This window comes from Truncatella angustata (genome assembly GCF_020726525.1).
Source record: "Truncatella angustata strain MPI-SDFR-AT-0073 chromosome Unknown BKA67scaffold_1, whole genome shotgun sequence".
Lineage (NCBI taxonomy): Eukaryota > Fungi > Ascomycota > Sordariomycetes > Amphisphaeriales > Sporocadaceae > Truncatella > Truncatella angustata.
In genome coordinates, this window is record NW_025763381.1 from 3,796,617 (window position 1) to 3,823,900 (window position 27,284).

The following is a 27,284-nucleotide window of genomic DNA, read 5'->3' on the forward strand; positions in this document are numbered from 1 at the left end:
CGATTTAGTTCGATCGCCCAGATAACCAAGCTCTTGCCGAGATCAACAAGCTCTTCAGCTTGCTTCTGTCGATGCTTGTGCTGGTCTCGGCTACGAAGAGGGCCAATGATGGGGGCGAAATTACAGCGGACTGCCACACTATGGAAGTGGTGACAATAGTTTGTAAGGCGTGATCGCACGTGTGAAAACGCCTCGTGCTCGTTCGAACGCCTGGCAATATACAGGGGTGCTGATCGTGTCTTCCCTATTCTTTACCATACAAGAAACCCAATAATCGAGTAAATCACAGAACCGGCCTTGGGGTGTCGTTACTCGTTACTCGTGGGTGGGATGCCTGAGAAGGTTCTCCTTCATCGATTGTGTTGTTAAATGATAATGTCGTACAATACTCATGTATTTCTCTGGCAAAAACAGAAAGCACCAAGGGGGCCCGCGAAAACAAGAAGCGAGATTCTAATGATGTATACCTCCGGAGATGCTTAGACCACGGCACTGACGCTTTACTGCACAAATCTCTTATTTGAGATTGTCTTGGAGAGAGTGGCAATAACTGGTGGAAACTAAAAAGTATGATCCCGTGGGGGATGTGCGACAAACTGCGACAGTGGCTATTGTCTCCCACTTTCCTATGATACCCACCCTGACTTACGTTGATGAATAGTCGTGTAGAAATCGTAAGAGTTTGACAAGCTCCTATGGCGCAATCTGTATAGTGGGCCCCGGGTTGACTGCCGCAACCGCTGTTGACTATGCGCGGCGAGGCGTGTCCTGAATCTGAATCCATATCCGCACATGGCATTCGTTGTGGAGAGGGATGATCCTCCTGCCAATACCGTAGCACTTAACCGTTAGATTCTTAATTGCTGATAGCTAGTCAGGGCGCTGTGCAGCTTGTTTCAGGCACATGGCAATTACACTTCCTTCTACTCAAGGTACAAGGTAATATTTTCCAGGCCATGCTGCCCTTTACAACACCGCCGTCTTGATTCTACTAGTTTAAATCTAAATGCTACCCCTTGATTTCTTGGCCATTCTAAATCCCATTATTTTCAGACTTTAGCGAGGTATGCTCGTCGTAATCTTTCAGCTTTGCGCAGGTGAGCGAACGTTCAGCCAAGGGTGAACGTGAATCGTCACTCCACCCACTTCGGCCCAAAAATGGAAAGTTGACTGCTAATTGGGCCTCCCATTGGTTGAAGCTATCTTAGCGTATGGTGCAATAGGCGCTAGTAATGAGCAATCGTCCTCGAAGGTCATCAAAATGCAGACAATCCATGCAAATATTTCACAAGCACTACTTTTTGTCCCAGGGATCTGGATCACCCAGAAGCATTATGGCTGCTTCCGTCAGCTAGCTTACGTTGAGTTTCTTTGCATAGGTAGACTGCAAGAGTATCTACGTCGAATAACTATAGTTGTGTGAGAATTTTATGTTGGACCTCATGGATATTCCCCATGATCTCATGGCCCCCACGTGCGGGCTATAGAGACATTAGATGAGGAGCCTCAACCGGCGACCGCGCCGAATGCGTCACTGGGGCCCATAAATGATCTCGCTATTACCTTACGAAATCCTGCGATTCGAAAACGGAGATTGGCCCCATCAACCGATATGTATAGTATCGATTCGTCTTCTGCATGCGGTGAATTTACCTGACATTTGTGCGAGCCATTTTTATTTGCGCAGGCGGCCAGACGGCCCTTCCGAGACTAAATCTATAGTTCAAACTTTCGCGTTCATCATCTCAGTCGTGCCCTCTTGCACGCTCCAGACTTGGCCTTCAGCAGTGGCGACATGGAGACGTAACTACTTCGGCACATGGATCGAAGCTATTTCACTCAATATCCCGGGCCGTCTCACTAGTGCTTCTCAGCTGAATATTCTCCATGCATACACGCCTATCACACCTAGACACCATCTTTAAGACCATGATCTAGAAGTGGCATCACGAAACCAACTTTGATCAGATGGAGAATCGGTGCAATCATGTCCTGTCTAAAAGAAGTATTGGTCAGGCGGAAAGGCGTCACGCCGCGGAAACAGTGATCTCAGGATTCAGGCAGGATGACGACTCGAAACTAGATTTGTCCGACATGGCTGACTATGCTATGAGTTGGAGACGACCATTGCAAACACTAAAATCGAGAAGCTCTTACTGATTGGGTGAATCGAAACTGCACTACACTATTCACAAGCTAATATGGTCAACTAAATCTCGAATGAGAAGCTCTTGCTGATTGGCTGGCCAAAAGCAGTTACCCGAAAGTCCACTTCATGATAACACTCCATAGTGCCATTCGCAGCCACTGAGTGGCAACATACCTATCTCAGTAGATATACACAGTTTGGATGTTATGAATAGGTTCATCTAACATGTCTTGCAAATATAATTTGTCCAGTCGGTTAGCATTAAGCGCTACGGGACGCTGGATGTCATATACTTAGTTGTTTTCAATCCTCGAATCTGCGGTGTGTTTTGAGACAAGAGAGCCAAAGTGAAACTGTACTACCTTCACTGAGCAGCAATCGTGCAGAAACTATATGCAAAAGGTAATATGTATGCTTATCCAAACTTTCAGGGAATCATGAAATGAACCGAGGAACAACATGCTACCTCCACATCAAACAAATACTCTTGGATGGGACAGTGGCACAACTTCGCAATACCCCGCGCAGCAGCGGAGCATTGCACGGGGCGGGCTAATCACCTAACCTACAATATTCTCCGAAAAACAATAGATTGGCCGTAATATATACTTTGGACTCTGGTCTCTCAGCTGGTCGCATTGTTACAAGACCATGGTACACAAGTATGTGCATAGGCCACCAAGGTAATGGTGTGAAGTACCTGCCTTCTGTTGCCAATGCCATTGCAGTCTTACACTGCAATGAGAAATCATCATGGATGCGGGGATGAGTTGGACGAGGTGCGACGCGAAAAATACATACAGCTCAAGGTCCGGGCGCGTCAGCGCCAACCTCTCATAATAGCCTCTGGCAGAATCGCATTGTGACGCCCTCAACCAGCCGATGCCTATGCCCTTGCCTTTGCCTATGCCTGTGTGTCTAGCTACGGAGGACTATATAAGGCCAATTGAATGTTAAATTTCCGACACCATCCCCTACCCCAAAATGTCGAGCCCGACCAGAGAGTCCGCCCCATCTCTCACGCCGAGTCTCATAACAGAGCTTCACGCGCCTCCATCCCCACGAACCCATCGACAACTTCGAAAACTTCAGTCGGCGCACAATCTTGGTGCAGCTGCACGAGTCTCTGCTGGGCAGCCGCCAGGACTGATCACGCAGCAGAGGTTTAGGGAACTCCAGGCCCGCGATGTCAGCCCCACACGGAGAGCATTTAGCAACCGCTCACCACAAAGGGCCCGAGCGAACAGCGATGTGCCCTCGCCCGTGAACTTGATCACAAGTCATGGAACTATGAACTCCCGACAGAGATTCGTTATGAACAAGACCTCCCCCGCAGCCGACGCTCTGTCGCTAGAGCGCCTTATCCGAGATGGTCCGCCTGACAGCGATATGCCCGGTGCTCTGGAAAGCGCAAGATTGAAGGTCTTGGACCAAGGCGTCAAGAGTGACAGTGATGGCATGGTGCGGTTGGGCTCGATATACGACAGTACGACCGAGATTGCTGACCTATTTTAGTCACCTGCCCGCATCTATGTTTGGCTCATCTTCCTCAATGCCCCCGTCCTCGAGACCGACGCATACCTGGCATTGATACATCGAGGCGCATCGCCCGCATACTCCAAGATCCGCAATGATACCTTCCGAACTCTGACGACAGACCCCCTTTTCCGCCGCCGTGTGAGCGAGGCGAGCTTGATCCGCTTGCTCAATGCCGTTGCCTGGAAGCTACAAGATGCGAAAGAGCTGAAGCGCCCTCCGAGCAGTCGGCATTCGCTCCCCTATACCGACAGCAGCAATAATGGTTCTCGACCATCTACCGCAAACACTGGTACATCCTCTCCGGCGGCCAAGAATAGAGCTCGAGCCCTGACACTGACAACCGAGGGTGATTCAGACCATGGAGCTCAAGAGCCAGGCACTTACGTGCAAGGCATGAACGTTCTTGCTGCCCCTTTCTTGTATGCTGCCCGCAGCGAGGTCGAGGCTTACGTAGCCTTCCATCGACTTTTGACAAGCGAGGTTCCTGGCTACATCAGAGGCGCCATGACAGGCGTACATCGCGGCCTGGAGCTGGTCGACAAAGTCCTCGCTATCGTTGACGTGAAGCTTCACCTTCATCTTGTGAATACAGGACTATCGGCCAAGATCTATGCTTTCCCCTCGGTCTTGACCCTTTGCGCCTGTACTCCGCCGCTCCCCGAGGTCTTGCGTCTCTGGGATTTTCTTTTCGCATATGGGCCACACTTAAACATTGTGTGTATTGTGGCGCAGCTGGTCATGATGCGGACTGACTTGCTCAAGTCACTGAGGTAAGTTGCAGTTCCATTGCCCAAGTATCGTCCCAGTGCTGACGCCCTTCAATAGTCCGAACAAGCTGCTTCGATCGTTCCCAGCACTCAACGCAGAGGCCATCAAGAAAACGGCTCTTGCTCTGGTCAACCGGCTTCCCGACGACGTGTACGACGAGATTGTCAGACACGCACTGTGATATCGCCAACCAACCAGCCATTTTAGCTCCTTTCGAAAATACGAAAGAAAAAAAAAATCTAAAATAAACCTCCCACCTTTTGGTGCTTATATTAGAAATCGAGAAAAATATCTCTCACTAGGGTTTTATGACTCTGAGAATGCGCACATTGTACAACACGACACGAGGAAGGCTTGGAAGCCACGAGGATTCAGATCAGGGCTGGGGAGCCTTGAACTAACGACGATACGAAGAAAGCTTGGATGTACAGTACTATAATTTCATGCAAGGATATTTAATCCTTACTGGACGACGATAATTACGAAGCAGTTTGAGGACATGAGGAGATAATGGCATACGGCGTGTCACGCTAGGACATTAATTAATGTTCATACACGAATAATGACTGAATTTCAATATTGAGATAATCTTGAGAATCGTTTCCAGACAACCCGGTTAGAGACTTGAATCTGGGCGAACCTCAGGCCGCCATACCAAGACATCAACGTGCTATAATATGCGCCCCCATGTCAGCCATTGGAGGAACCATACTATTTCAGCCCTACTGGCACAAGCAATCATCCCTGGCAGGGCCGCTCACAGGTGCTGGGGAACGTAATCGACATTTTAAACGATAGTTGCCCGCTACTGAGCTGACATCCTGCGGAAGGGATGTCGGCAACCGCAACACTGCCGCCACCACAAGACACTCTCTCCCTTTTGGGGCAACCTTGACACGCCCATGGAACGCGGATGGAGCTTTCGCTCCCTCCCCCAGAGCCGATGGGTGGAATGCAGACTGTCACCCACAGAGTCAGGTGTATTGAAGCGAATTCCATGTGGGCGGCACCGCGCGTTTAGAGACAGAACAAGGTCATCGTGAACGATCTGGTGAGTTTGGGGGAACTTTTTGTAGTATACAATACGCAGAAGCACATGATGCTTTAGCCTGGGCAGTTTCTCATGCCAATCTCTCTACCTTCATTATATGAATCTCCTTTATACTCTAATGACCATAAAACAAGTTTATCTCACCATCTTATTAACACTTCTAGGACAACTTTTCTCTATCGCTGCCTTGGGATACCAAGCTGGAGGTCGCCTATTTCTTTTGGTCTTCTCGTAGAGGTAGTTTTGCTCTTCTACCCCGAGTCAACACGTGGTTCCTGTCAGGATGCAACTCTTGAGGATCATGCTGCCCAGCTTTGCGCTTATGGCACATGCCATAACGAGGACGGAGAATTACGCGCCAATATCTGCAGCGCTCATGCCTATGCGGCAGTTGATGTCATGCAACCAGACATACGGACAAGGTTTCGAAATCTGCGGCGGACCAGATAGCACGTTTTGCTACGACAAGGCTGGTAACGCGGCATGTTCTGACTCCGTCAATCGTCCGCCTGTCGTATCGCACTGACTCTTCGGCTAGACGTGTTGCGCTGATCATGGTTTCTGTAATCCAGGCTCCTATTGTGTACCAAGTCCAGGATATTGCTGTGCCGATGTAAGGGTATAGACCCACTCAAACACGGCCATGTTGACAGAGTCACAGGATGAGAATTTGGTCACTTGTGCTCAAATTACTGGTTTTGTTTTTCCAACGACCCTGATAGTTTTTCCAACTGCGACTACGAGCATCGCTGCCAATACTGCCACTTTCGCATTATCCACGACAACGCCCGGTGGAGTGGTCCCATTCTTGGCAGAGGGGCTGCAGCCATCTTCGACATTGACCATGAATTCGCCGAGTTTATCAACGGTGGAGGGCGTGCCAACTCTATTCACAGTTGATAACGAAACGGCCGTTCCGAGCACGACAGTCGACAGTCCGGCGGTTGTGACTACTCTGGATAACTTCGATACAGCGGGCCCAAAGCAGAGCTTGGTTCTCAGCACTACCACAAGCCCCGTTGTACAGGTAGCTATGGCGACCCTGAAGGCTTCTACAGCGTTGAGATCCGTAGCACTAACGTGGATGGTGGGATTTGTGTTTGCTTTATGATAGTTGTGTAACTTCTCGAGGATATTGGAGGTGCAGGAGACTGGATATTTGCATTACGTATGGCGGTTATGGTGTGTTGCGTCGATGGAAGAGTACTTGTGTAGACTCGACAGCGACGCGAACCGATGTTCAATAAGCTGGTAGTATTCGGTCGTTATCCTTGATGGCTATGCAGCGTTACAAAGAAGGGCATTCGTGTTGTGCACGTTGGAAAGCGCCAGCGAAGAACTCCTGCATTGCGACATAGTGGAAGAGGATGCCACCAAGTACAGCGAGGTGCCATAAGTTATGAGCATTTCCGAAATAATCGAAAGTGCCCGGGAGCCATCGTTCGGGTACCTTGCTTGCGTAAACAACAGCACCAAAAACGTATACACACAAGGACTTCACGAGATTTGATCCGGCATAGAAATCGTATGCCCAAGCCGGCCCTCTGGTGTACACAATCTGGAAAATAGGAAGGAAGCCGGTAGCGCCCAACCCGACAAAGAACCCGACTCGAAGCCAAGCCTTATCAGCGCGATTGAAATACGGGTGCCAAGGCATGACAACTCCAAAGATACCAAGCAGACCAGTGGCTGTCATATATGTCCAGCAACTGATTGGCTCACAGTAGAATGCTGTGTATTCAGTGGTCATGATTGATGCAGCGATCAACAAGGCAATACCTGTATAATCGACGCAAGCAAAACGCTCAAGTAGCGTTTGATCAGCAACGCAGTTCATTGTGTGCCATATAGTGCTGCACACGAGGCACTTGCAGGCCGCAAAAAAGAATATGGCGGCGATGAAAACATCGGTCTTGGTGCTCAATGAGAAGTTGGCCGAAGTTGGATAAAAGTAGAAGGCCACGGAAAGGACCAACAGTAGTCCCAAAGCGTGAGACCAAATGTTTACGGTCTCGTTAGAGGGTTGAAACACAGATCGGAGACAGCCCAGCTTCGTTTCGCTGAACCGGTAACCCTTCAGAATATGAGGATTGACCCTCCATGGAACTGGAAGTTCTTCGTACTTCAGAAGCCCATGTTCTTTCGCACGGCTGATGGCGCGTTGGACATGCTCTTCAACGGTTTCAGCGGCTCTCTTGGCTCTTTCTATGCCCTCATTCGCTACACCACGGGCACGCTCGAAACCCTCGTCAACAACGCGGCGACCTTCCCCCATTAGTGATTCGGCAGCACCTGCAGCGTTCGCTAGACCCTGGTCTCGGTATTTGAGCGCCTTGCTTTCATATTCGTTGAGCATATTGTCCATCAATTCGATTCCTACTTTTGCTTTTTCGTTCATCGATTCGGCGGCAGCGAGTGCATGATGATAGCGAGCGTCCAGGGTCTCGACCATAATGTGTAGGCGCCTTCGTCCTGCGCCGATGACCTCTTCTGATACTTGGGAACATCTTGTCCGCACCGTCTGCAAGGTAGAATATGCCCTTGCAATACTGGCGTCTAGACTAATTTCTCCGCAGCTTTCCAGATACTCAAGGCGCCTTTCTAGTTCGGAAAGGAACAGATCGACCTGTGCAAGTTAGTCTATGAGAGCATACTGGCATGGAGAGCACAACAAGGGAGTGTGCGGACCTTGAGAAGTAGCCCCTCCTCTCCGTCCATGATGTGATTGACAATCGACTTCCTGCGCGGCATAAAAGAGGAATGGCGTCTTCTCTGCCTCGGCCGTACTTCTTGAGGTTGTGTCCCGGAGCTGGTAGCTTCGGCCAAATCCTCATGAGAGCCTATCGCAAAGGCTGATGAAGTACAAGACATTTTGGCAGAGGCGTTTCCCTGTTCTCGGTCCTACGGCCGGCGATGTTCAATTATTAAGGAGGGACGGGTTAACAGACACGACGGCTCTATGGCGGCGATTGGATGAGCAAAGGGCAAGGCGGGGGCCCCTGTATATGCACGTGTGTTTGCCGTTTGGGAATTGAAGGAAAGTCGGCACGGAATTTCTGTGGTTATGGTTCTTTCGCTCGCCACACTGCACGTTGCGCAAAAGATTGGATTTGTTGGTGCAGGAATGGCAGCGGGAATGCCGGACGCTCTGGCTTTCACATGTAAGCCACGAGCCTAGGGATCGGAGGCCAATTGGTCCAGTGGAGTGTTTATGTGGATGCGAGCCTATGAGCCGTTGGGATCCAAGAGGCTTCGAGGGCCTCAACAATAATAATCCAGTTGTATGAAATACGAAGCGGAAAATATCCTGCAGTAATATGCCCCATGCAGTCTTGTCTTGGTGTATTTGGCTATTGTTTGCCAGATTGAGATGGAGATTGCAGTCGTAGGATCGACTTCTTTGTTCTTCCCTTTCCACAAGGGCAGGGCTTCTGGACGCAGCTGACAACTATGAGCAGTTGGCGCGTCAGCAATGATGCTTCGATTTGATTTCATAGGTCAATTCAGAACTCGTTAGCGTCTTGATCAGCTGGAATTAGACTCAGCACTTGATAAGCGGCTTGCAGCGCACACTCAAGTGAGCAGCAGGTAAGGCGCCCCGAGAACCTTGAGAAGCCCTGGCCGGTTCTCCGCGATCGCTTTGCCCCGATCGGGAGACTTTCAGCGATAACATCTACAGCGTTGTTGCTATGTATCACATTGCATCACAACTCTTAGTCCCCGCAGACGGCTCAGTTGGTTCCTCAATACTCCGTACATGCCACCAAGTGCTAGCTGTTATCTCATTGGAGAGACTCATGGAATTTAATTCAACCCAACCCACTTCACTTCATTTTATCTCGCGGTTTCAACTCAAAAGCATACCAACCGAGACGGGCGCTAAAAACAAAAGTTCCCGTCCAAACTGGGAAGGCGGTCTTGAGCAAATCGGCTTGTGATTGGTGCGTATTGAGTGCGATCAATCGATAAGTCAATGAGCTTCACCAACCTGGACATCACTTCCAGCAACCAGGTCGATCCTCAGGCAGATTCGTGACTAGCCACATATCTGGGAACCGAACTCGAGCTTCACGCCCCTTACCTATCCAGGAGTCATGATGGCGGCCGACAAGATTGTCAAGGAAGCGAATCTCGTTGCGGTTATCAACGCATCGCGCGACGCTCGCATCCAGGCCCTTGCGCTTGTCGGACAAGTCGCATCTACCGGCTCTATTGACAGCGCGTCTGCCGAAGCCTTGTCCGAGATCTCCAAGCAGCAGAAGCTCCTGATTACACACCTCGCTCAAGTACGAGGACTGCACCGTGCCGCTACCTTCAGCACCCGCAGGACGAAGGCAGAGACTGCCGAAGCTCGCCAGGAAGTCGACCGTTTGCATCTGCAACTCCAAAACCTCTATTACGAGCAGCGCCATCTGCAGGGTGAGATTGCAGACTGTGAATCCTACGAGTATGCACACATGCTTTCTTGCCCACTTCCCGAAGCAATTTGAGATAGCTAACACGGATCTCAACAGCCACACATACCAACAGCTCCCTCTGATTCCCATTGACGAGTTCCTGGTACTCCATCCAGAACATGCAGAAGACGACGAGAATGCACTGATGATTGCGCGCATCGAGCACGAACGCCTTGAACGAGAGAATCTCGAGCAGAAGCGCATGGAGCTTCTGAAACGTAAGCAGAAGCTGATCGCAGACAACAAGAAGCGAAAGGACGATCTTGCAAATCTGGACAAGGAGTTGGAGAAGTTCATTGATGCGGCCAAACCCATCCAGAAACTATTCGAGAAAAACACCACGTAGATGCAACATTGTTCGCAGTAAGGACAATCAAATAGATGCCCCTTGGCATGTCTTGTCATGGGTTCGGGTTCCTTGTACGGAAAGCATAGGGCCTCAAACAGGTCCGCATCTTGCACAGAAGGGCTGGCTTTCAGCAGTCAACCTCATCTAAATGGCCAAGCAATCGTCTCCGATATAGGCGCCGCCGCGAAGTCCAACGGGCAATCCTATTCTAACAGAATTGGCGGGATTTGGGCAGCCTACCTACGGACGTTCGTCGAGTACGGCATTGCAAAAGATCGAAACCAAAAAATCTAACAACCCAAGGGCAGAAATTTGGGGACGTCAAGATATTATACCATTGGTTTTCGGGGATGCAGATGTAACGATCAGCCGCGGCCCGTATGAGTTTGACATTCCGAATGATGTATATTGCCTATACAGATGTTTCCCCAGAATAATCCACCCCAAAGGGTTCTAGAGGATAGCAGATACGATTGATGGATCCGGAGGCGAACGCCTCTCCATACTCTGATTACACAGATCGTTTACAAATATGATGAAGATGTACATGACTGACGTTACTTGCCTGATAGAACTGTCTTCAGCCTCAAAAGTGTTGCGCCGCTGAGCGGCTATGTTGAACGGCCCAATCTCCACTAACGTTTCCGATCTCACGGGTGGCTTGGGGGGCTAAGGACTCAAGCTCAGCCCTTTATGTCGCCTTCGATGAGCTTATGCCATTGGTGCTGTCGTATCCGATACTCTAGCGTGTGGCAGTTGGAATACCCATCTGGTCGACTGACCGGAACAGCGATTTGACGCTGCTATACAGTTTAATGAGGCCGGTAATTTCAAGTATGCGTTTGCACCCGATTGGACAACGAAAATATAAACTAATGACAGGACTTCCGAACATTGCTACCGTCACGATGCCTTTAATAAGCTCTAAGACCTGCCAGACGTGGGAGGCCTGGCTCGCTAGTGAACCAATTATCCCGGCCCTCAAGCTGAAACAGCCATCAACGATTTTAATAGCTTCCATATGTATGCGCATGCGCTGTAGGAAGTTATCATGCGTGCTCGGCTTGTCTCAATTTCGGGAGGATCGTCTGGACAGGCATTGCTCAGCTCGTGACGACAGTTGCAATGTCCTCTTGGTGCACGATATCCAGTTTTGGGATTCGCATAGTGGCTTAGTTGTTGTGGACCTATGGCGCTTTGGTCCAGAAATCAGCTTATAGCATCTCCTGGGAGGTCTACCGCGTTCAAGAGCAAATTTTGTTGTTTTAGAAATGGTTGTAGAAATAACTGGTCCTCTGGGAATGCTAGTGTACAGCTCAATGCTACCTAGGTAGGATGCAGTCGTGGTGTTAGCGGCCTGTATTTTATGTATGTAGGATGAAAACAATTTTCTCCCGCCAGCAGTATGTGCTTTTTTGGATAGCCTTGATATTAGCCTTACAACTACAGAACGAGCCGACGATTAGTCCATTACATTCGCCTATGAGCTATCCAGATACGGAAAGCAATTTGCAGATGGACTTCTTCATCATCGCGCGGGCGCTCATGCTGCAGGTTCTGGAAGTCCGTCCATCCAGACTCGCCTGGAGCGAGGATGCGACAGTGGGCGAATCCTCGGGACTTGTAATTTGAACACGCTTTTAAATTACCAAACGCGTTGGTTCGCGACCCCAGCTGATGTTCCATCACCGTGCGCGATAAATGCGAGAAATTGTAAGGAATACGCAGGAATACGTGCTGATGATGGATCGTCATACGGGTACCTGCTTCCCCATAGAAAACTGTCAGGGAATGCCAGTTTTAATCACAGTCAGAGACCAATGAACGAATCAGATCTGATGGCGTGGCCCCTGCAAAGCCAATGTCAGGCATGATGGGTTTTAGTGATGAGATTGGTTGTACGGCGTGTCCCGGGGGTTACCAGCGTCTAATCTGACAGACTCGAACGTTTTGTTTGGCGTCCGGCGGCCTCCTTGACAGGCGAGAATTGCACACTCTGGAGCTTGGATTGTGTGACCATAGAAACAATGAACCTGTGGGACGGACAGGTGAAGCAATTATTGAACGCCGCTTGGATTTGTTGTTACAAGACCTGGCTATCAAAGATCAAGATTGCAAAGCTCGTTATCAGGAATGCAAAGTCCAGTGCAGATATGCGGAAGCACCATCCGTCCTGCCGAACATTGCTACATCCGTGATGTTCGATGGTTTCGGCTTCTAGAGGTGAAGTCAGAGCGTTTTTCAAGAAGACCACATGCTGGCGGTGACTCTTGGCTCGACTTCAAGTTGTCGCCAAGTATAACTGAGTTTAACGTGAAGATATATTACTAAACGGTGCTGGTACTTACTCATATAATTGTAATGTGTACCCGACATCAAGAACTACGATCATCCATTTGGGGAGCTTGGCTGTTCATGAGTTGTGGGACCTCACGGTGGAGGGCACTGGGCGATAAATGATCTATGGCCGAGGGATTCCACCAACATCTGACTGTCAGCACCATGTGTTCATTGGTGCCATACATTCACCCATAGCTCACAAAATGTCAACATTCGTAAAACGAATAATTAACTGAGATCACAGACATGGCGATGCAAATGAAATTCACGTCGTCCAGAAAAGAAAGAAAGAAAAAAAGCCGCGATTAACGATGAGCTTCGATGACGTGCTGTAAAAGAAACCCATTCTACGCCCTTTCGCCGTGGCCGATGACGATTCGTTCTAGGCGTTGAGTGCCGAGAGCTATGAAGGCTTACTCACAAGCGACTCGCTAGAACCAAGTGGCTCAGCAAATCCAAAAGCCACCTTGGCACGCAATCCTCATGCAAGTAATTTAGTCGCATTCGAAAGATGGACTGATTCCATCCAGCACGATTGCGAGTGTGATGTCGAGGTGCAGTAGCGAGCTGCCCAGAGTATCCACCAAGTATGTTGAAGGAGGGTTTCATAGGTCAAGAATGTTCAGATGGTACTTCCCGATGTTCATTCATGCCATGTTAGTGCATGTGGTTATCTTGAGGTTTAAAGGTGGGATTGTCCTTGTCGGAACCTGATGGGCGGTGAGTGGCCAATTGGTACCATGAACATTGAATATATCTCATGTCAGTTGACACGTGGGTCAACTTGGGCAAAACCTCGTAGTGCGAACAACTATTGAAACCGGTGGACTCAACAACGCAAGCTTGGGCGAAAGTCACTCCGACCTGCTTTTCAGAAATATGCTATGAACGAGTATTGCGTTAGTCACTGAGGGACTGTTGTTAATGTTGATGACATACATATAAACATGGGAGACATTTATACGTTTGTCCAATTTAGGGTCAGGTTGCGTGTTTGTCAAAATATTCCATAGGTAGTTCGAGGAATATAGCGGAATGGTATAAAGCGGACTTCCGACCATGTGAAGAAAAGTTGTAAATTAAATGTTCTCGACCGAGGATAACAATATCGGTTTCCCGAATGTCGTTTAACTTAAGATTATGTGGAACCTGTTACCATCGCATAGCCTCAAGTTTTCACGGCTGCCTGGAGGGAATCAGGGTTTACAGCAAAGGATTGTATAGTGGGCGGAGTATCTGAAGATCATAAGCCTCCAGGTGCTAAACATAGATATGCTTATTCCATTAGGAGCTGGTCAGTATTAGCGACGGGGACACTATACTTGCACATAGTTCGACAATACTTGATGTGTTCCCAAGCATTAAAGTGCTACTATTGTTGGAAGCCGTCGGCCTGGCAGATAGGAATCCACAGATAGACAATGATATGCAGGCTCGGAGGGGGATGATCACAATCCGTCATGGCGCTGATAGTAACATGAACGGCAACGGGAGTGTGTCAAAGACACTGACGGGGAGTCGGGGTGTTGACGACCATCAGTACGCAATCACATCCCGTTCGCCATCCACAGTCCGCGGGTCCAAATGTCACCTGCATGCCTGCGGCATCACCGTTGGCAACATGAGGTCGTAACCCCTCATTACTACATCGATCATCAAAGATATGCGGATGCGACATGCAGAGGTGGCAAGAGGTAGATGACAATGAGAAGTCGCAAACGATGTGATCGTATTTTGAGCGAATATCCATGGGTATGTCAGGCAGTCGTGAAAAATCTCGAAGAGTGTAATCTTAAAATATGGAATTATCAGATACCGAATCTGCGGCAGGATTAGGAGCAACGCTGTAGACCCTGGGAAAAACCCACAAGCTCCATCTAGCAAGCTCCAGCTCTAAAACGGTCTTCGTGCTGATGGATAGCCTTTGTTACTGGCACTGGGTCGATGTAAGGTGGACCTGGTCGCTGCTCGCGCCCCCCCAATTTGATGGTCGCAACGCCCAGACCAGCCCCAGAATGAGCGATTAGCGTATTGACTAACGCCTTCCTTCCACGCCAGAGGAAGAGCTAACCTTGCCCAAATTCATCCAAGCATCGAACCCCAGCAAGCAACCATGGCAAGAACCCAGTCAGAAAATGAGCGCCGCCCTTCATCTCCCCTATTTGTATTGCCCAGAGGTCGTGAACAACGTCTCGACGGTAAATTTCCCCCTTTGCAGGCCCAGGTCCATTTGATTAAAATTTTTCCCCAACGCACCACATCACATCATATCACATCGCTATCAACAGGGCAACCTATCAAGGACGGAAAGGCACTTCTGAGAAATCTCCCCCCGGGCAAAGGCTTCCTTTTTCTCACCAGCCCAGCCCCTACGCAGCTAGCAAGCAATTCGGCAAGCATTCTCCTAGCCTAGCAAGCCTAGCACGCCTACTCGTAGGGACTTTTGGGGGGGGCTTTTCTCGCTTCGAGGTCCAATCCAAGAAAGCTGGAGAGGCTACCTTAATCCACGGTCAAATCTCCAGTCTCCAGTCCCCATCGCTAGGCTGCGCCTCTACCTGCTCACTAGCCGCACTGGTCAGCACACCACCCTGTTTTCCCTCATCTCCCAGGCCTACCTTACCTATCTTTCTCGTTCACCTCTCCTCCACATTCCATCTCTTCCCTCCTCCTGTATTCCATTCTTCAGCATCACGACCAGACTTGACAAGGCGGCGCGCAATCGACGTTTGTTCGTCGTTTTCAAAACCTTTCGCTCCTTTTCAAACAGCCGCGTGTGCTGTACGCCTCTCCTTCAGCTCTAATCTGGAATCAAACCCTCAAAAACACGTCGCCCATCATGGAGGCTCTTTTTGGTTGGACCACGAGACGTGCCGGAGGGCTGGCTATGATTGCTACCATTGCCCTCAGCTATTGGGTAATCAGCAAGGAAGCCTCAGCAACAGGATATGGCTACTACAATATTATGCACATGCATCACAGCTCCGACGCCCCTGTAACGAAATCGGCAATCTCTACGCACGGCGGCGGCATGTGGACGCTGGGTTTTGCATACTACTGTCTGTTTATTCACTTTTTGGTATTCGCATTCCCCGTTCGTGCCCTCTGGTCCATCTTCAGCATCACCCGTGCTCTCAAGAAGAACGCCAAGAGCAAGGCCCTGCGTGAGATCAAGCTCTCGCACCGCCGCCGTGGATCCTCTACCTCTCTCTCTAGCTCCGAAACGCTCACCTCCTCTCGCGATGGTTCTGCTCTTTCCTCGACAACCAGCAGCGAGGCTGGTGATCTCGAGGTTGAACAGTATACCGATGGCGATGCGGCCACCGCGATCGACAACATTGTTCATGTCATTGTCGTTCCCAACTACAAGGAAGAGGTTGACACATTGAGGGAGACCTTGGATGTTCTGGCATGCCACCCGCAGGCCCGTCATAGCTACGATGTGAGTATATTCCCCTTCACGTAAAATCAATGAAATAAAAAAAACCAGGCGAGGGTGTCGCAAACCATGTCTCGTATCCGCGACCTGGACCTCAAGCCGAGGCTTCTATTAGGCCGCGCTTTTGAACATATTTTCGGTACCTCTCGTTTTATGGGGCGTTCGCTGACACTGATACATTGATAGGTCTATCTCGGTATGGAACAGCGCGAGCACAATGCAGAACTTAAAGCCATGAACCTGATTCAGGAGTTTGTCAAGAAGTTTCGGTCCATTGATTTCACTCTGCATCCTTCGGATATCCCTGGCGAGGCTCCTGGCAAAGGAAGCAACATGGCTTGGGCAGCGCGGAAATTGAGTGAACGCTATTCCATGAACCAGCGAAAGGATGTGATTGTCACTGGTATTGATGGTACGTGCGCGCATTGAGCTTCTCCCCCCTGCATCCATTCCCATGCAGGGCCGCTTCTGAGGCAAACAAAGTTTCCAGAATCTGCATGTCATGGAATCTCATGCAGCATATCTAAACTTGATGGGATGATTTGCTAACCTTGTGTGCAACAAACAGCCGACAGCCACTTGTCAGCCAACTTCTTTGCTTCGCTCTCCAGCATGCATCTGATGTACCCCGAAACCGCCTCCACCACTCTGTACTCTGCACCCATCATCTTCGACCGAAACGCCAACAGTGTTCCCGCCATTGTCCGAGTTGCGGATATTCTTTGGTCTGCCGCTGGTATGTCTGGCCTTTACCAGGGCTCTAGCATTGCGCCCCCTACCTCGGTCTACTCCGTTCCTCTCGTGCTTGCAGACAGAGTGGGCGGCTGGGACAGCGACTCCGAGGCCATCGGCGAAGATTTGCACATGTACTTGAAGTGCTTCTTCGCCATGAATGGTAACTTGACTAGTCGAACTGTACTCAGCCCAGTTAGTCAGAGTAATGTAAACGGCGACGGTGGCAAGGGCATCACCGGTCTCTATAATGATATGAAGGCACGCTACAAGCAAGCTCTGCGACACATGTGGGGTTGTTTGGATTCAGGTTATGCTATGCGAAAAGGCTGGGAACTCTGGCAAGAGCGAAAGCACACTTCCAGGAACTACCGCCCTCTGCATATCGCCTTGAACAACCCATCCGGCACGTACATCCCTCAGGTTGATGGCTTGAACGCTGAGCAGAACATTGAGAGCGGCATTTTCGCCGACATCACTACCGATACTCTCAAGGATGTCAACTGGATGAAGCTTCTTATGCTCGCCCACCGTCTGTTTGAGGCTCATTTCCTCCCTGTCCAGATGACAATTCTGGTGGTCGCATCGACATTATACCTTTGGGTTACTGAAGGCAATGGAGATCCTCAAAACCTTGCATGGGTCTTCACTGTCTGTAATGTCCTTCGCACTGCCGGTTTCATGGAGATTGCGCTGTACCTGGTCTTCTACGAATCCTTCCACAAACTCATGGCTTCCGCCCGTGAGAAGGAGATGAACGATGCCGGCCTTGCCAAGGGTATGTGCTTTGCTCACCGTGACATCAAGAGGAACTACATCGACTACATCATGGTTCCCTTGGTCGCACCAATCTATGGTGCTATTCCCGGCGCGCAAGCGCAGGTCTTCCAATTTTGGACGCAAGACCTGGTGTACACAGTCAGCAAAAAGGTTGTGCGGCAACGGTCGAAATCATTATCCGCCGATAATATGGTTTAATGGAACGACGACGTGATCATTTTGAACCTTTCTCCCGGACCGGCCAGACTGCAGCGGCCTGGTTCCTTCTTTTTTTTGGTCCTCTTCTCTGCAAACTATTTGAAGATCGACAGGGCACCTTGTTTGGCCCTATTTTTATCAACAGCTCCAGAAGCATGTGTAAATAGAGAACATGATGTTGATATGCATGGCATGGCATCGGCATTGGCATTCTAGATATGGGGGTAAAGCTTTTTTTACCTTGGGCCATTCGGAGTTCTCGGAGCAAATTTGCAGGAAAAGTCATGACAACTTCCTGCCGGCATTCGTTTATAAGGCAAGAGACAAGAGGATGACGGTAGTATCGAGCAGTGGAATGGCGGTGATACGCACCGGCAAGAAATTCCGTGGTATCGGACTGTCCAGCTGAGGGCTCGGGCTAGCTCGGCGTGGATTGTAGAGGGCGCGGGCTGTGGCGTTCAGTGTCAGGCGCCCGCCCAACCCATCCTAGCCCGATAATATTTAATACATGTATGATGAGAAGGAACGAGCAATAGTATCGACGGCGACCGTAAGGTTGATTCCTGGGACGAAAGCAGGTCAGTCGGAGGATAACACTAACCATAATGATAGTATCCGTAATACCTACGATGATGAATGGGTACCTTATATTGCATGGAACCTTCGGGTTGTGATTTCATTGATGATTATTCGACATTTTGTGCGAGACGAGAGATATGCGTAGGGGCACCTAATCGAGGCATCACAAGCTATGCCCTGCTTAACGTACTCCAGAGGAGCAAGCAGACGGCTGAGCAATGGCCTTGTACCTTGCATCAGTGTTCGGCAAGAAAGAAGTTAAACCCCCCCCCCCACGAAATAAGGTTAAGCTGGTTTCGCAAAGCCCGGGTAGAGATAACCGTGTGTCCACCATCGCTCCGAGACCGTTCGGAGGTTCACCAAATCGACCAATCACATTACACCGTCCGGCTTCTTCTGGGCGTCGCTTTGTCACCGATGGTGTTCGGCGTTTAATGCGCGTAGTTGGCTGCTACGGAGTGCTCGGATTCTGTAGGCTTGACTTGTTGTGCCGTGGTATCTGACCATGCTAGGCACGGACTGGAGGTCATCATAAATAGTGTCGATGTCAGCATCTTCCTGTTCGATTTTGCCCAGTCCGTAACAGGCCAAAACATCTTTCGTAATCGAACCGCCCTTTTGTCATAAGCCCGCTCGTAAATCCTCAGGGTAGCATTGTCCCGTGCTTTTCTGTTCTCCAGGCCATAGTTGAATCTGCGTTTCATCCGCATCTTCAAACCTAACCGTCATGGGCGCTCGCAAAACGGTCCGTGTCGGCGTCTTTGTTCCCACAGAATGTCAGCTTCTCGATGCATCCTGCGTTGACATCCTGGGGACCTTGTCATTCGAATACATGTCCCTCCTGCCGCCGGATCTGAAGCCCCGAACTCTTGTGGATCTTGCACCAAGCGTGGCCATCCACTATATCGGCTCTGTCAAACCCGGTGAGGCCATTAACATGACCGCGAACCACAAAGTCGTGGCAACTAACCATTACTCGGATGAGGAGGTCGCTCCGGGAAAACTGGATATCGTCATAGTACCCGGCCCTGATCCAAGCTCAGTCTTCGAGGCGGATTACCTGGAGTGGTTGAAGAAACAAAGTGAGAGCTCCGGGACTGATATTCTGAGTGTCTGTACGGGAATCTTCCTCTGCGGTCAGGCCGGTTTGTTGAGTGGCAAAACCATCTGTGGGCCACGAGGAATGCAGGGAGAGATCAAGAAGAAGTTTGGAGAGGACATTGTGCAGAAGGGGACAGAACTGCGATGGGTGCAAGATGGGAATTTCTGGAGCAGTGGTTAGTATTATTCTCATCACATTTTCTGCGCCCCTCCCCTTTCCCGTTTTGATATCTCTTCCTCACTCTTGTTTCTTCCCACTTCATTTGGGCTCTTGTTTACCCCCCCCCCCCCCCCCCCTTTTTTCTTTTTCTTTCTTGTTCTTCTTCTTCCACATTCCTCGTTAACACAAAGTTCGTCAGGCGGTGTAACGAATGGCAACGATCTCGTAGCTGCTTATGCTCGTCATAAGTCGGAGTTCTTTGCCAAACCCCTAGTTGAGTTCTGCCTTGAGTTGACGGACGTGGGAGATCGTGCTCAAATCTATGGCAAAAGCCAGTCGACATTCATCATGGGAATGATTTTCCATACCTTCCGGGCTTGGGTATCGGGCTTCTGGCGTGGATGATCCCTACAGTCATGGTATACACACACCTGGAAGGCGTGGGTTTTGGCTTGAACAGCCAAGACCGTATGGGAATGGAGAATGTCGACTCATATATATATATATATATATGTATCATACCAGTCCCTATCGTGAGCCCCGGCCTTCTATGTTTATATTTATACAAACAAACCAAAAAGAAAAAAGTGTCGCAGAGTGGTGGGCATGGAAAATGCGGCCAGCATGAAGGCCTCATTCTATTGCAAGTCATCGATCAAAGCTGCTATGAGCAAGCAGCCATTCTGTTGGGGACAAGCACAAAATGACAAGGTGGGCTCGCCAGCAGTAGGAGGCAGTTCTATGTATAAATGATGCGCTCTGGGACCCTCTGTTGTCACGCGGTAAGTCCGTTTCGGCTCACGCGAACGTCATAATTGCAGAGCTGTCCAATAGCAATGACTGACGTGACCCATCTCAGCACTCTACTATGGGACGCCATGCCTCAATTAACCAAAAGATCAGTCCGAAGCTCCGGATCGCGCGGGAAGTCTGACTCATAGTCTTATAGATATCGTGGTAGAGTGCTGTTCCAATCCAGGCGGGAGCGTCGAATCGGCCGACTCCTGGACTCCGAAAGGAAGAAAGAAAGAAAGAAAGAAAAACTGGGTGTTCTAAATGCCGATCGGATGGCGCATGCCTGGGGCAAGATGCCGAGAGCTCCGTACCGATGAATAAGCGGTGCTTGGGTATGTGCATATGTATAAAAGACAATGATGCTGCCCCCGAGTTCTCGAGGCACATGTGCGATTCTACTCTCGAGTACATGGGATCTTGAAGAAGTCCTATGGTAATGATCGAAAGAATAGGGGCGTTTCACACCATGGCGTGCCCGTGGGGGAGGTGGTCCTCAGGTAGCCTGGAGTAACATGCTTCCAATCTCCGAACTCCAGACACAAAACATGTCAACCGTGAGGTCCATCATACTGGACTTTGTACGGAGAACAAGTTCGAGGATTCGTGCGTGCAGTGCTCGGTACAAATTGGGTAACCTACAGCAGCACTTGGTTATTCAGTACTGTCGGTTAAGTTAGCTGGCTAGGTTAGTGAACCTTGCTGTATGTAACTTGGGCGACTTCGATTTCGTGTAACCTTTGCCGTCTAGCGCCTAGCGTCTAGTGCCTCAGCCTTAGCGTGGCTCGTTGCTACGCAGCTGATAAGAGCCTCTGCATTACTAGCGCCTCTTATCGAATGGCGGTGGGGTGGTTTTTTTTTGCAGGCAGGCGGCTGCAAGTTCAGAACTTTTTTTTTTTCTCTTCTACCGCGAGTCGTCACAGGCCTTTTGAGTAAAAGATTCCAACTTGGTCGACTTCATTTTTTGCAGTGTCTTCTCATTTCTGAAAAGGTCCTCCATCCCCAGTCAACTCAACTCGTTTGAAATAGTGCCTGTGCATCCGTTCGCGCAATTGACTATTCTAGACTTTCGTAGTCCTGTCTTAAACTCCGATTCTCTTCTCTAATCTTTATCTTTCACAATGGCAGCTGTTGCTTTGTACGGCCTTGAGGTCCCGCCAGTCGGCGTCCTCGTCCCTGCCTTGGCAGAGGACAGCATCCCCAATGCCTCAGTAAGTCAGACCTGGCCTTGTTGATCCTCGCTCGTTGTCTACGTCTACCACCGTCTGTGCCTTCTCCGAGCAACCCGCAGACGACTTGAGCGCCGCCATCACCCACTAACACTATATGCAGTACCGCATCACCATGGCCGCTCTCGACCCCACTGAGGCGCCCGAGGCTGACGAGGAGGGTAACATCCCCGACAAGCCTCGTGCTACATTGAAGCTCGTACGCCAGCGATACCCCGACCTCGACGAAGAGCTCGACGATGAGTACCTCGAGGCCCTCATGGGAGGCTCTGACGACGAGGACAGCGAGGACGAGGCCGGCCCTAGTGACCCTTCCAAGTCCAAGAAGGCCAAGGCCGAGGCTGCTCTAAAGAAGCTCATCGCCGCTGCTAAGGAGGACGAAGATTCAGATGACGAGATGGCTGATGCTCCTAACGGCAAGAAGGGAAAGAAGGGCAAGCAGCTTGCCTCTAGCGACGACGACGATGATGATGAAAGCGTCGACTCTGACTCCATTGACCTGGAGGAGTTCGTCATCTGCACCCTTGACACCGAGCACGTAAGTTTCTGCCCAGCCTAGGATGAGGATTCGACCGCTGCTAAAATTTTGCCTATAGAACTTCCAACAGCCAATTGACATCACTATTGGCCCCGATGAGAAGGTCTTCTTCCGTGTCATCGGTACCCACTCCATCCACTTGACCGGCAACTACATCGTTGAGGGCGATGAGGAGGATTCCGAGGAAGATGACGACGAGTACGATGACTTCCCAAATGAACTCGAGGACATGTACGGCGAGGGCTCCGACTCCGAGGACGAGCTCGACGGCCTCGAGGACCCCCGTGTCACCGAGGTTGATTCCGAGGAGGAGGCTGCTCCCAAGCTGGTTAAGGCCAAGGATAGCAAGAAGGGCAAGAAGCGAGCTGCTGAAGAGGACGCCGAGAGCCTCGATGCTCTCATCGCCAAGGCTGATGCTGCTGACGACAAGACCAGCAAGAAGCAACAGAAGAAGTTGAAGAACAACAAGGGTGACGCTGTCGAGGTTGAGAAGTCCAAGGCCGAAGCAAAGGAAAGCCCCAAGGACGCCAAGAAGGTTCAGTTCGCCAAGAACCTCGAGCAAGGACCGACAGGATCAGCAGCTAACGCCGAGAAGGGAGCCGCCCCTAGTGTCAAGGTCATCCAGGGTGTTACCGTTGACGACCGCAAGGTTGGTAAGGGCCGCCCTGCCAAGAGCGGAAACAAGGTCGGTGTCCGTTACATTGGCAAGCTCCAAGATGGCAAGGTTTTCGACTGTAAGTGGTTATATTCTTATTATTGCCCCCACGTATATGCTAATTTCTCTCAGCCAACAAGAAGGGCAAGCCCTTCACTTTCGCCATCGGCAAGGGCGAGGTCATCAAGGGATGGGAGATTGGTCTCGAGGGCATGCAGGTTGGCGGAGAACGCCGTATCACTATCCCTCCCAAGTTGGCCTACGGCAGCAGATCTCAGCCCGGTATCCCTGGCAACTCTACCTTGGTGTTTGACATCAAGCTGCTTGAGATCAAGTAGATTGTGCTTAGCGACTTGGTTAAAGGGGTTTCACATTTCTGTCTAAATATCCTCATTTCTGTTTGCCGATACCGCATTCGGCTGTATTATGAAAGGTTTCCTATAAATCTTGCGCTGTGGGGGTCTCTGACCTGCGCGAGTCTGCGATGATCCGCTCTATATCCCAGATGCGAGAAGTAGATGTTGTTATAAGGGATGACGACGACTGGCATTGCATCAGGCGCATGAAAAGTCAGATTTTCGGGGTGCCGATTGCTTTCAAGATGCAATCGCTTTTCCTGCTTCGTCTATTCGGTGGCGGGTAGCTATTCGGACAATACACATACATGACAATAAGATGACTCTGCTGACCTTGATGCTGTGATATTGCATGCTAGGGTTTGTTTCGCTATGTTTCCAAATACTTGAATTGGCCATATCATTCATTACATTTTGCGGCACCCACACTTGATCGTACTCCCGTCCACTAAACCATGATGAACGCTGACTGTTCTCAGAGACATCAGTTCCCCTTCCAATTTTTTTTAGCCTTACGTATGTCACTTCCCCTAGATCGAGACTTACCTTTTTGTATACACGACTGGCCGCACAGAGCAAGAACGGTGGTATGGTAACTTCCTCCTCAGTGCACTACGTCAGTGTGCTAGTGCTTGCCAACAGGCTGTGTGATGTCTTCAGCATGCTGTCTCTCATTTCCAATTCATGCTTCATCTGTCGACGCCCGTCCTGAGCCAGTGGGCCAAGACCGTCTATCGCCAGCTGAAGATTTTGGAGGCTGGCACGCTTAATACACGTTTTATTTCTTTCGTTCCATCGTTAATGTCGAAATATTGTAACCAGTTCCATCGAGAAGCTCTGTTCTACAAGCAGCATGAAGCGAGGCACACCGAAATTCACTGGTGCTACGGCCATTCAAGATGATCCTTCATCTATAACCCTTCAGACGCGCCCGTCAGCATCTCAGTTTTCGGAAGGGGATGAGTCCCCACGGAAGTTGGGACGTCACAGTTCTCGGATCATGAGCGCTCTTCTTTCACTCACACGCAGTGGTAAGATACATGCCCAATTATCTTGCATCAAGGGCAGGGTTTCCTGACCTTGTGTAACAGCCTCTGGCTCCTACAGAGAGCGCAGCAGTCGCGATTCCACTACCTCGCTACTTCAGTCCCCACAAAGAGTAGGGGACCGTAAAGCTCTCAAGAAAAGGTTTTCCTTGTCAGCGCTGCGAACATCCTTTACTCCAGGACAGACCATGGTGCATCGTCGTCCTATATCACGACTATCCATCCACTCATTCAGCAAGACATTGCAAGACCATGCCTCAGCTTCGGTGTTTGAAATCCAGTTACAAGAAGCGTCAAATCTCAATAGCAATAGCAACACCACCACAAGCGGGCCGTCTTCGGGGCCAACGAGTGGTGCCAACACAACTGCAAAAACGTCGCTCGACTCGAAAGTTTCGAAATCAAGCACAAAGACCAACTCTGGCGACAAGCAATCGAAGCAGATTTCAAGCGTGATACGCCGAGTGAAGGAGCCTGAAGCAGAGTCGAAAGACTACACTCTAGAACCCATTGCTGAGACGGCGCTTGACCCATGGGTACCCACTATCAAGACAGTCGAGAAGGCAGCAGCAGCAAAGATCTATCTCGAGACCTACTTCAGCAATCTACTTTCCAAGCCAAGTCCAAGGTTGATGAGACTGCAATACCTCGAAGCCCAGCTGTATCACAGCAATGTCACGCCACAGGAGAAGGCTGTCAGACGCAGGATGCTTTACCAGATGGAAAGTAACAATCTCCGCGACACACGTGTTCTCAAATCGAGAAGCTTCGGGCCTACATTTCTGGGCCTACCCAGCAAGCTTGCCAACAAATACGAAGTTTTGAAGATTCTTGGAAAAGGCAGCTTCGGAGTTGTTCGGCTGGTCAGAGAGAAAGGATCAGAGGATTCGAACTCAACTACAGTTCGACGTCCTGTATATGCCATGAAGGTCATTCGGAAGTCTGCCATGTTACGCACGAACCAGGAAGGACATTTGAGGGCCGAACGAGACTTTCTCGTTTTGTCTGACGGTTCAAAATGGTAAGAAGTTACAAAAGGTTGCGATACCATCTGCTAAGTTATAGTGTACAGGATTGTCCCTTTGGTTGCGAGCTTCCAAGACCCTGCAAACCTTTACTTGGTCATGGAGTATATGCCTGGTGGTGATTTCCTCGGACTTTTGATACGAGAGAATATTCTCAGTGAGCCAATGGCCAAGTTTTATATTGCGGAGATGATTCTATGCATTGAGGAAGCTCATGCTTTGCGCTGTATCCACCGGGATATCAAGCCAGACAACTTCCTAGTGTCTGCGTCCGGGCACCTTAAAATCTCGGACTTTGGGTTGGCTTTTGATGGTCATTGGTCTCACGACACAAGTTACTATCATAGCCACCGTTATAGTCTTGTTCACAAGCTCGGCCTTTCGGTCGAGGGTGATGCTCAGGATCGATCAGAGGGTTTTGGAGCCACTATGAAGTGGGCTCGAAATGTCGCCCAAGGTATGGATAAGCATGAGCGGAAAGACGCCGCCAACATATCGAGCGGCGCTCGCTGCGAGCCTCTTCTCAACTGGCGTAATCGGTGCGGTAACCGCACTGCCGCTCGATCGGTAGTCGGCACAAGCCAGTACATGGCCCCTGAGGTGATCTGCGAGGGCGAGTACGATGCCAGATGCGATTAGTGGAGCGTCGGCGTTATTCTGTACGAGTGTGTCTATGGTCGTACTCCGTTCCTGTCCGAGAAGGGCGGGCGCCAGGAGACCAAACGCAACATTGTCAATCACAGGCAGACATTTGCTTTTCCAACGCGGCCACTGGTGTCCAATCGCTGCATGGACATCATGTCCCGGCTGATATGCGAGAAGGAATCACGGCTCTGCTCGAAGCGCTATCAGACAAATGACCAGCTACGAACGTCATCTTCTACGTCGCATGCCGCGAGACATCGCCATCAGGATTTCATGGGACGCTTCGTCTACCCGCACGACGGGGAAGACATTAAAACACACAAGTGGCTCCGGGAAATCCCATGGAACCGTCTTCATCTTGTCCCACCACCTTTCGAGCCACAGATATCCAGTTTGGAGGATGCGCACTACTTCGAAGAGGAAGAGCCCATCTCTGATTGGTCCGAGTCGCAACCCGGAACAGAAACGGAGATCGAGAACGAGAGCAGCACAGCACTACCAAGCTATACATCCCAGGTGGACGGCATGGTAGTGGATCCGAACCCACTCGCCATGATTGCTCCAGGCGTGCCAGCCATGTCAGTAGTGCCACCCGTTCGACCAAGCTTGGCAGCTCGCATGAGCCCTCAGAAGATGGCCGACATGCACGCAATACTGGCGACTTATCCCAAGCCTGTTCGAAAGGTCATGTCACAGTATGTGAACGTGCCGTATGACTCCATGCGCTTGAAGCGCATCCACCGCGAGATCGAGCACATGTCACCAGATGGGAAAGGAGTAGAAGCCCTGAAAGAGTTTGTGCGGAACTATGGAAGAAAGGAGAAGAAGCGACCGCGTGACCGGCTGCTCAGAGATCGTCAAACAAAAGGCACGGTTCTAGAAATTCGGAAGCAGAGTGCCTTCCTGGGCTATACATGGACGAGGATGAAGGGTCGAGAGTTGTCGAGGGGGATGTTGGGACCCATAGCAACGGAAAGTTGTGGGCTAGAACCCGTGTCCGTGAAAGCGAACGAGGGGTGCGCGGTTGTGGCAGCGCCTTTGGCACGGTGTGACAAGACTGGATTAGGTAATCATGCAGGTCCTTGTCCGTATAAATAAGGGGCAGACTAGAAAAGATATATTGTGGAGGCAAACGTCAGGTGCTGGAAGGTGGAAGGTTATAATTAAAGCTTGGATTGGGAACCATGACCTAGGGAAGGCAATCAAAGTGCTGGTTGGGAGGCCAGTGATTGAGACGATGGTTGTGGTGTCCGCGACGAGAATTAGTAATAAGTCGTATTGAATAGACATCATTATTTTGAGCATTGAGGCTCCATTTTCTTGTGTACTGGTGAATTCTGTAGGCTCGTATGCCCATGT

At 50.2% G+C, this 27,284-nt stretch overlaps 8 protein-coding genes across 8 annotated transcripts; 7 read left to right on the forward strand and 1 right to left on the reverse strand.

The window, feature by feature from the left end:
* Positions 1–3,133: 3,133 nt before the first annotated feature.
* On the forward strand, positions 3,134–4,637 carry BKA67DRAFT_530157 (TBC domain-containing protein; the record flags this gene model as incomplete). The annotated part of the gene is made up of 3 exons (XM_046099195.1): positions 3,134–3,610; positions 3,665–4,458; positions 4,514–4,637. The coding sequence occupies 3 exons, from the start codon at positions 3,134–3,136 to the stop codon at positions 4,635–4,637; spliced, it is 1,395 nt and encodes a 464-aa protein (XP_045964168.1).
* A 1,165-nt stretch (positions 4,638–5,802) lies between these two features.
* Positions 5,803–6,706, forward strand: BKA67DRAFT_37286 (uncharacterized protein). The gene has a single exon (XM_046096499.1). The coding sequence runs from the start codon at positions 6,151–6,153 to the stop codon at positions 6,616–6,618; it is 468 nt and encodes a 155-aa protein (XP_045964169.1). The 5' UTR covers positions 5,803–6,150; the 3' UTR covers positions 6,619–6,706.
* BKA67DRAFT_38339 (hemolysin-III family protein) lies at positions 6,707–8,573 on the reverse strand. Its single transcript, XM_046096565.1, has 2 exons — positions 8,196–8,573; positions 6,707–8,133 (listed from the first exon to the last, which is right to left on the reverse strand). Exons 1-2 carry the CDS (start codon positions 8,376–8,378, stop codon positions 6,796–6,798), a joined length of 1,521 nt encoding a protein of 506 aa, XP_045964170.1. The 5' UTR covers positions 8,379–8,573; the 3' UTR covers positions 6,707–6,795.
* A 1,031-nt stretch (positions 8,574–9,604) lies between these two features.
* Positions 9,605–10,310, forward strand: BKA67DRAFT_653241 (Fms-interacting protein-domain-containing protein; the record flags this gene model as incomplete). The annotated part of the gene is made up of 2 exons (XM_046106330.1): positions 9,605–9,954; positions 10,022–10,310. 2 exons carry the CDS (start codon positions 9,605–9,607, stop codon positions 10,308–10,310), a joined length of 639 nt encoding a protein of 212 aa, XP_045964171.1.
* Positions 10,311–15,489: 5,179 nt separating this feature from the next.
* On the forward strand, positions 15,490–17,799 carry BKA67DRAFT_510151 (glycosyl transferase family group 2-domain-containing protein; the record flags this gene model as incomplete). The annotated part of the gene is made up of 3 exons (XM_046097303.1): positions 15,490–16,092; positions 16,276–16,501; positions 16,658–17,799. The coding sequence occupies 3 exons, from the start codon at positions 15,490–15,492 to the stop codon at positions 17,797–17,799; spliced, it is 1,971 nt and encodes a 656-aa protein (XP_045964172.1).
* An 809-nt stretch (positions 17,800–18,608) lies between these two features.
* Positions 18,609–19,776, forward strand: BKA67DRAFT_546629 (class I glutamine amidotransferase-like protein). The gene has a single exon (XM_046101402.1). The coding sequence runs from the start codon at positions 19,106–19,108 to the stop codon at positions 19,658–19,660; it is 555 nt and encodes a 184-aa protein (XP_045964173.1). The 5' UTR covers positions 18,609–19,105; the 3' UTR covers positions 19,661–19,776.
* A 1,526-nt stretch (positions 19,777–21,302) lies between these two features.
* On the forward strand, positions 21,303–23,532 carry BKA67DRAFT_546636 (uncharacterized protein). Its single transcript, XM_046101403.1, has 4 exons — positions 21,303–21,642; positions 21,764–22,198; positions 22,257–22,932; positions 22,986–23,532. Exons 1-4 carry the CDS (start codon positions 21,553–21,555, stop codon positions 23,189–23,191), a joined length of 1,407 nt encoding a protein of 468 aa, XP_045964174.1. The 5' UTR covers positions 21,303–21,552; the 3' UTR covers positions 23,192–23,532.
* Positions 23,533–24,062: 530 nt separating this feature from the next.
* On the forward strand, positions 24,063–27,023 carry BKA67DRAFT_530163 (kinase-like domain-containing protein; the record flags this gene model as incomplete). Its single annotated transcript, XM_046099196.1, has 4 exons — positions 24,063–24,240; positions 24,301–25,276; positions 25,328–25,880; positions 25,920–27,023. 4 exons carry the CDS (start codon positions 24,063–24,065, stop codon positions 27,021–27,023), a joined length of 2,811 nt encoding a protein of 936 aa, XP_045964175.1.
* Between the last annotated feature and the right edge of the window lie 261 nt (positions 27,024–27,284).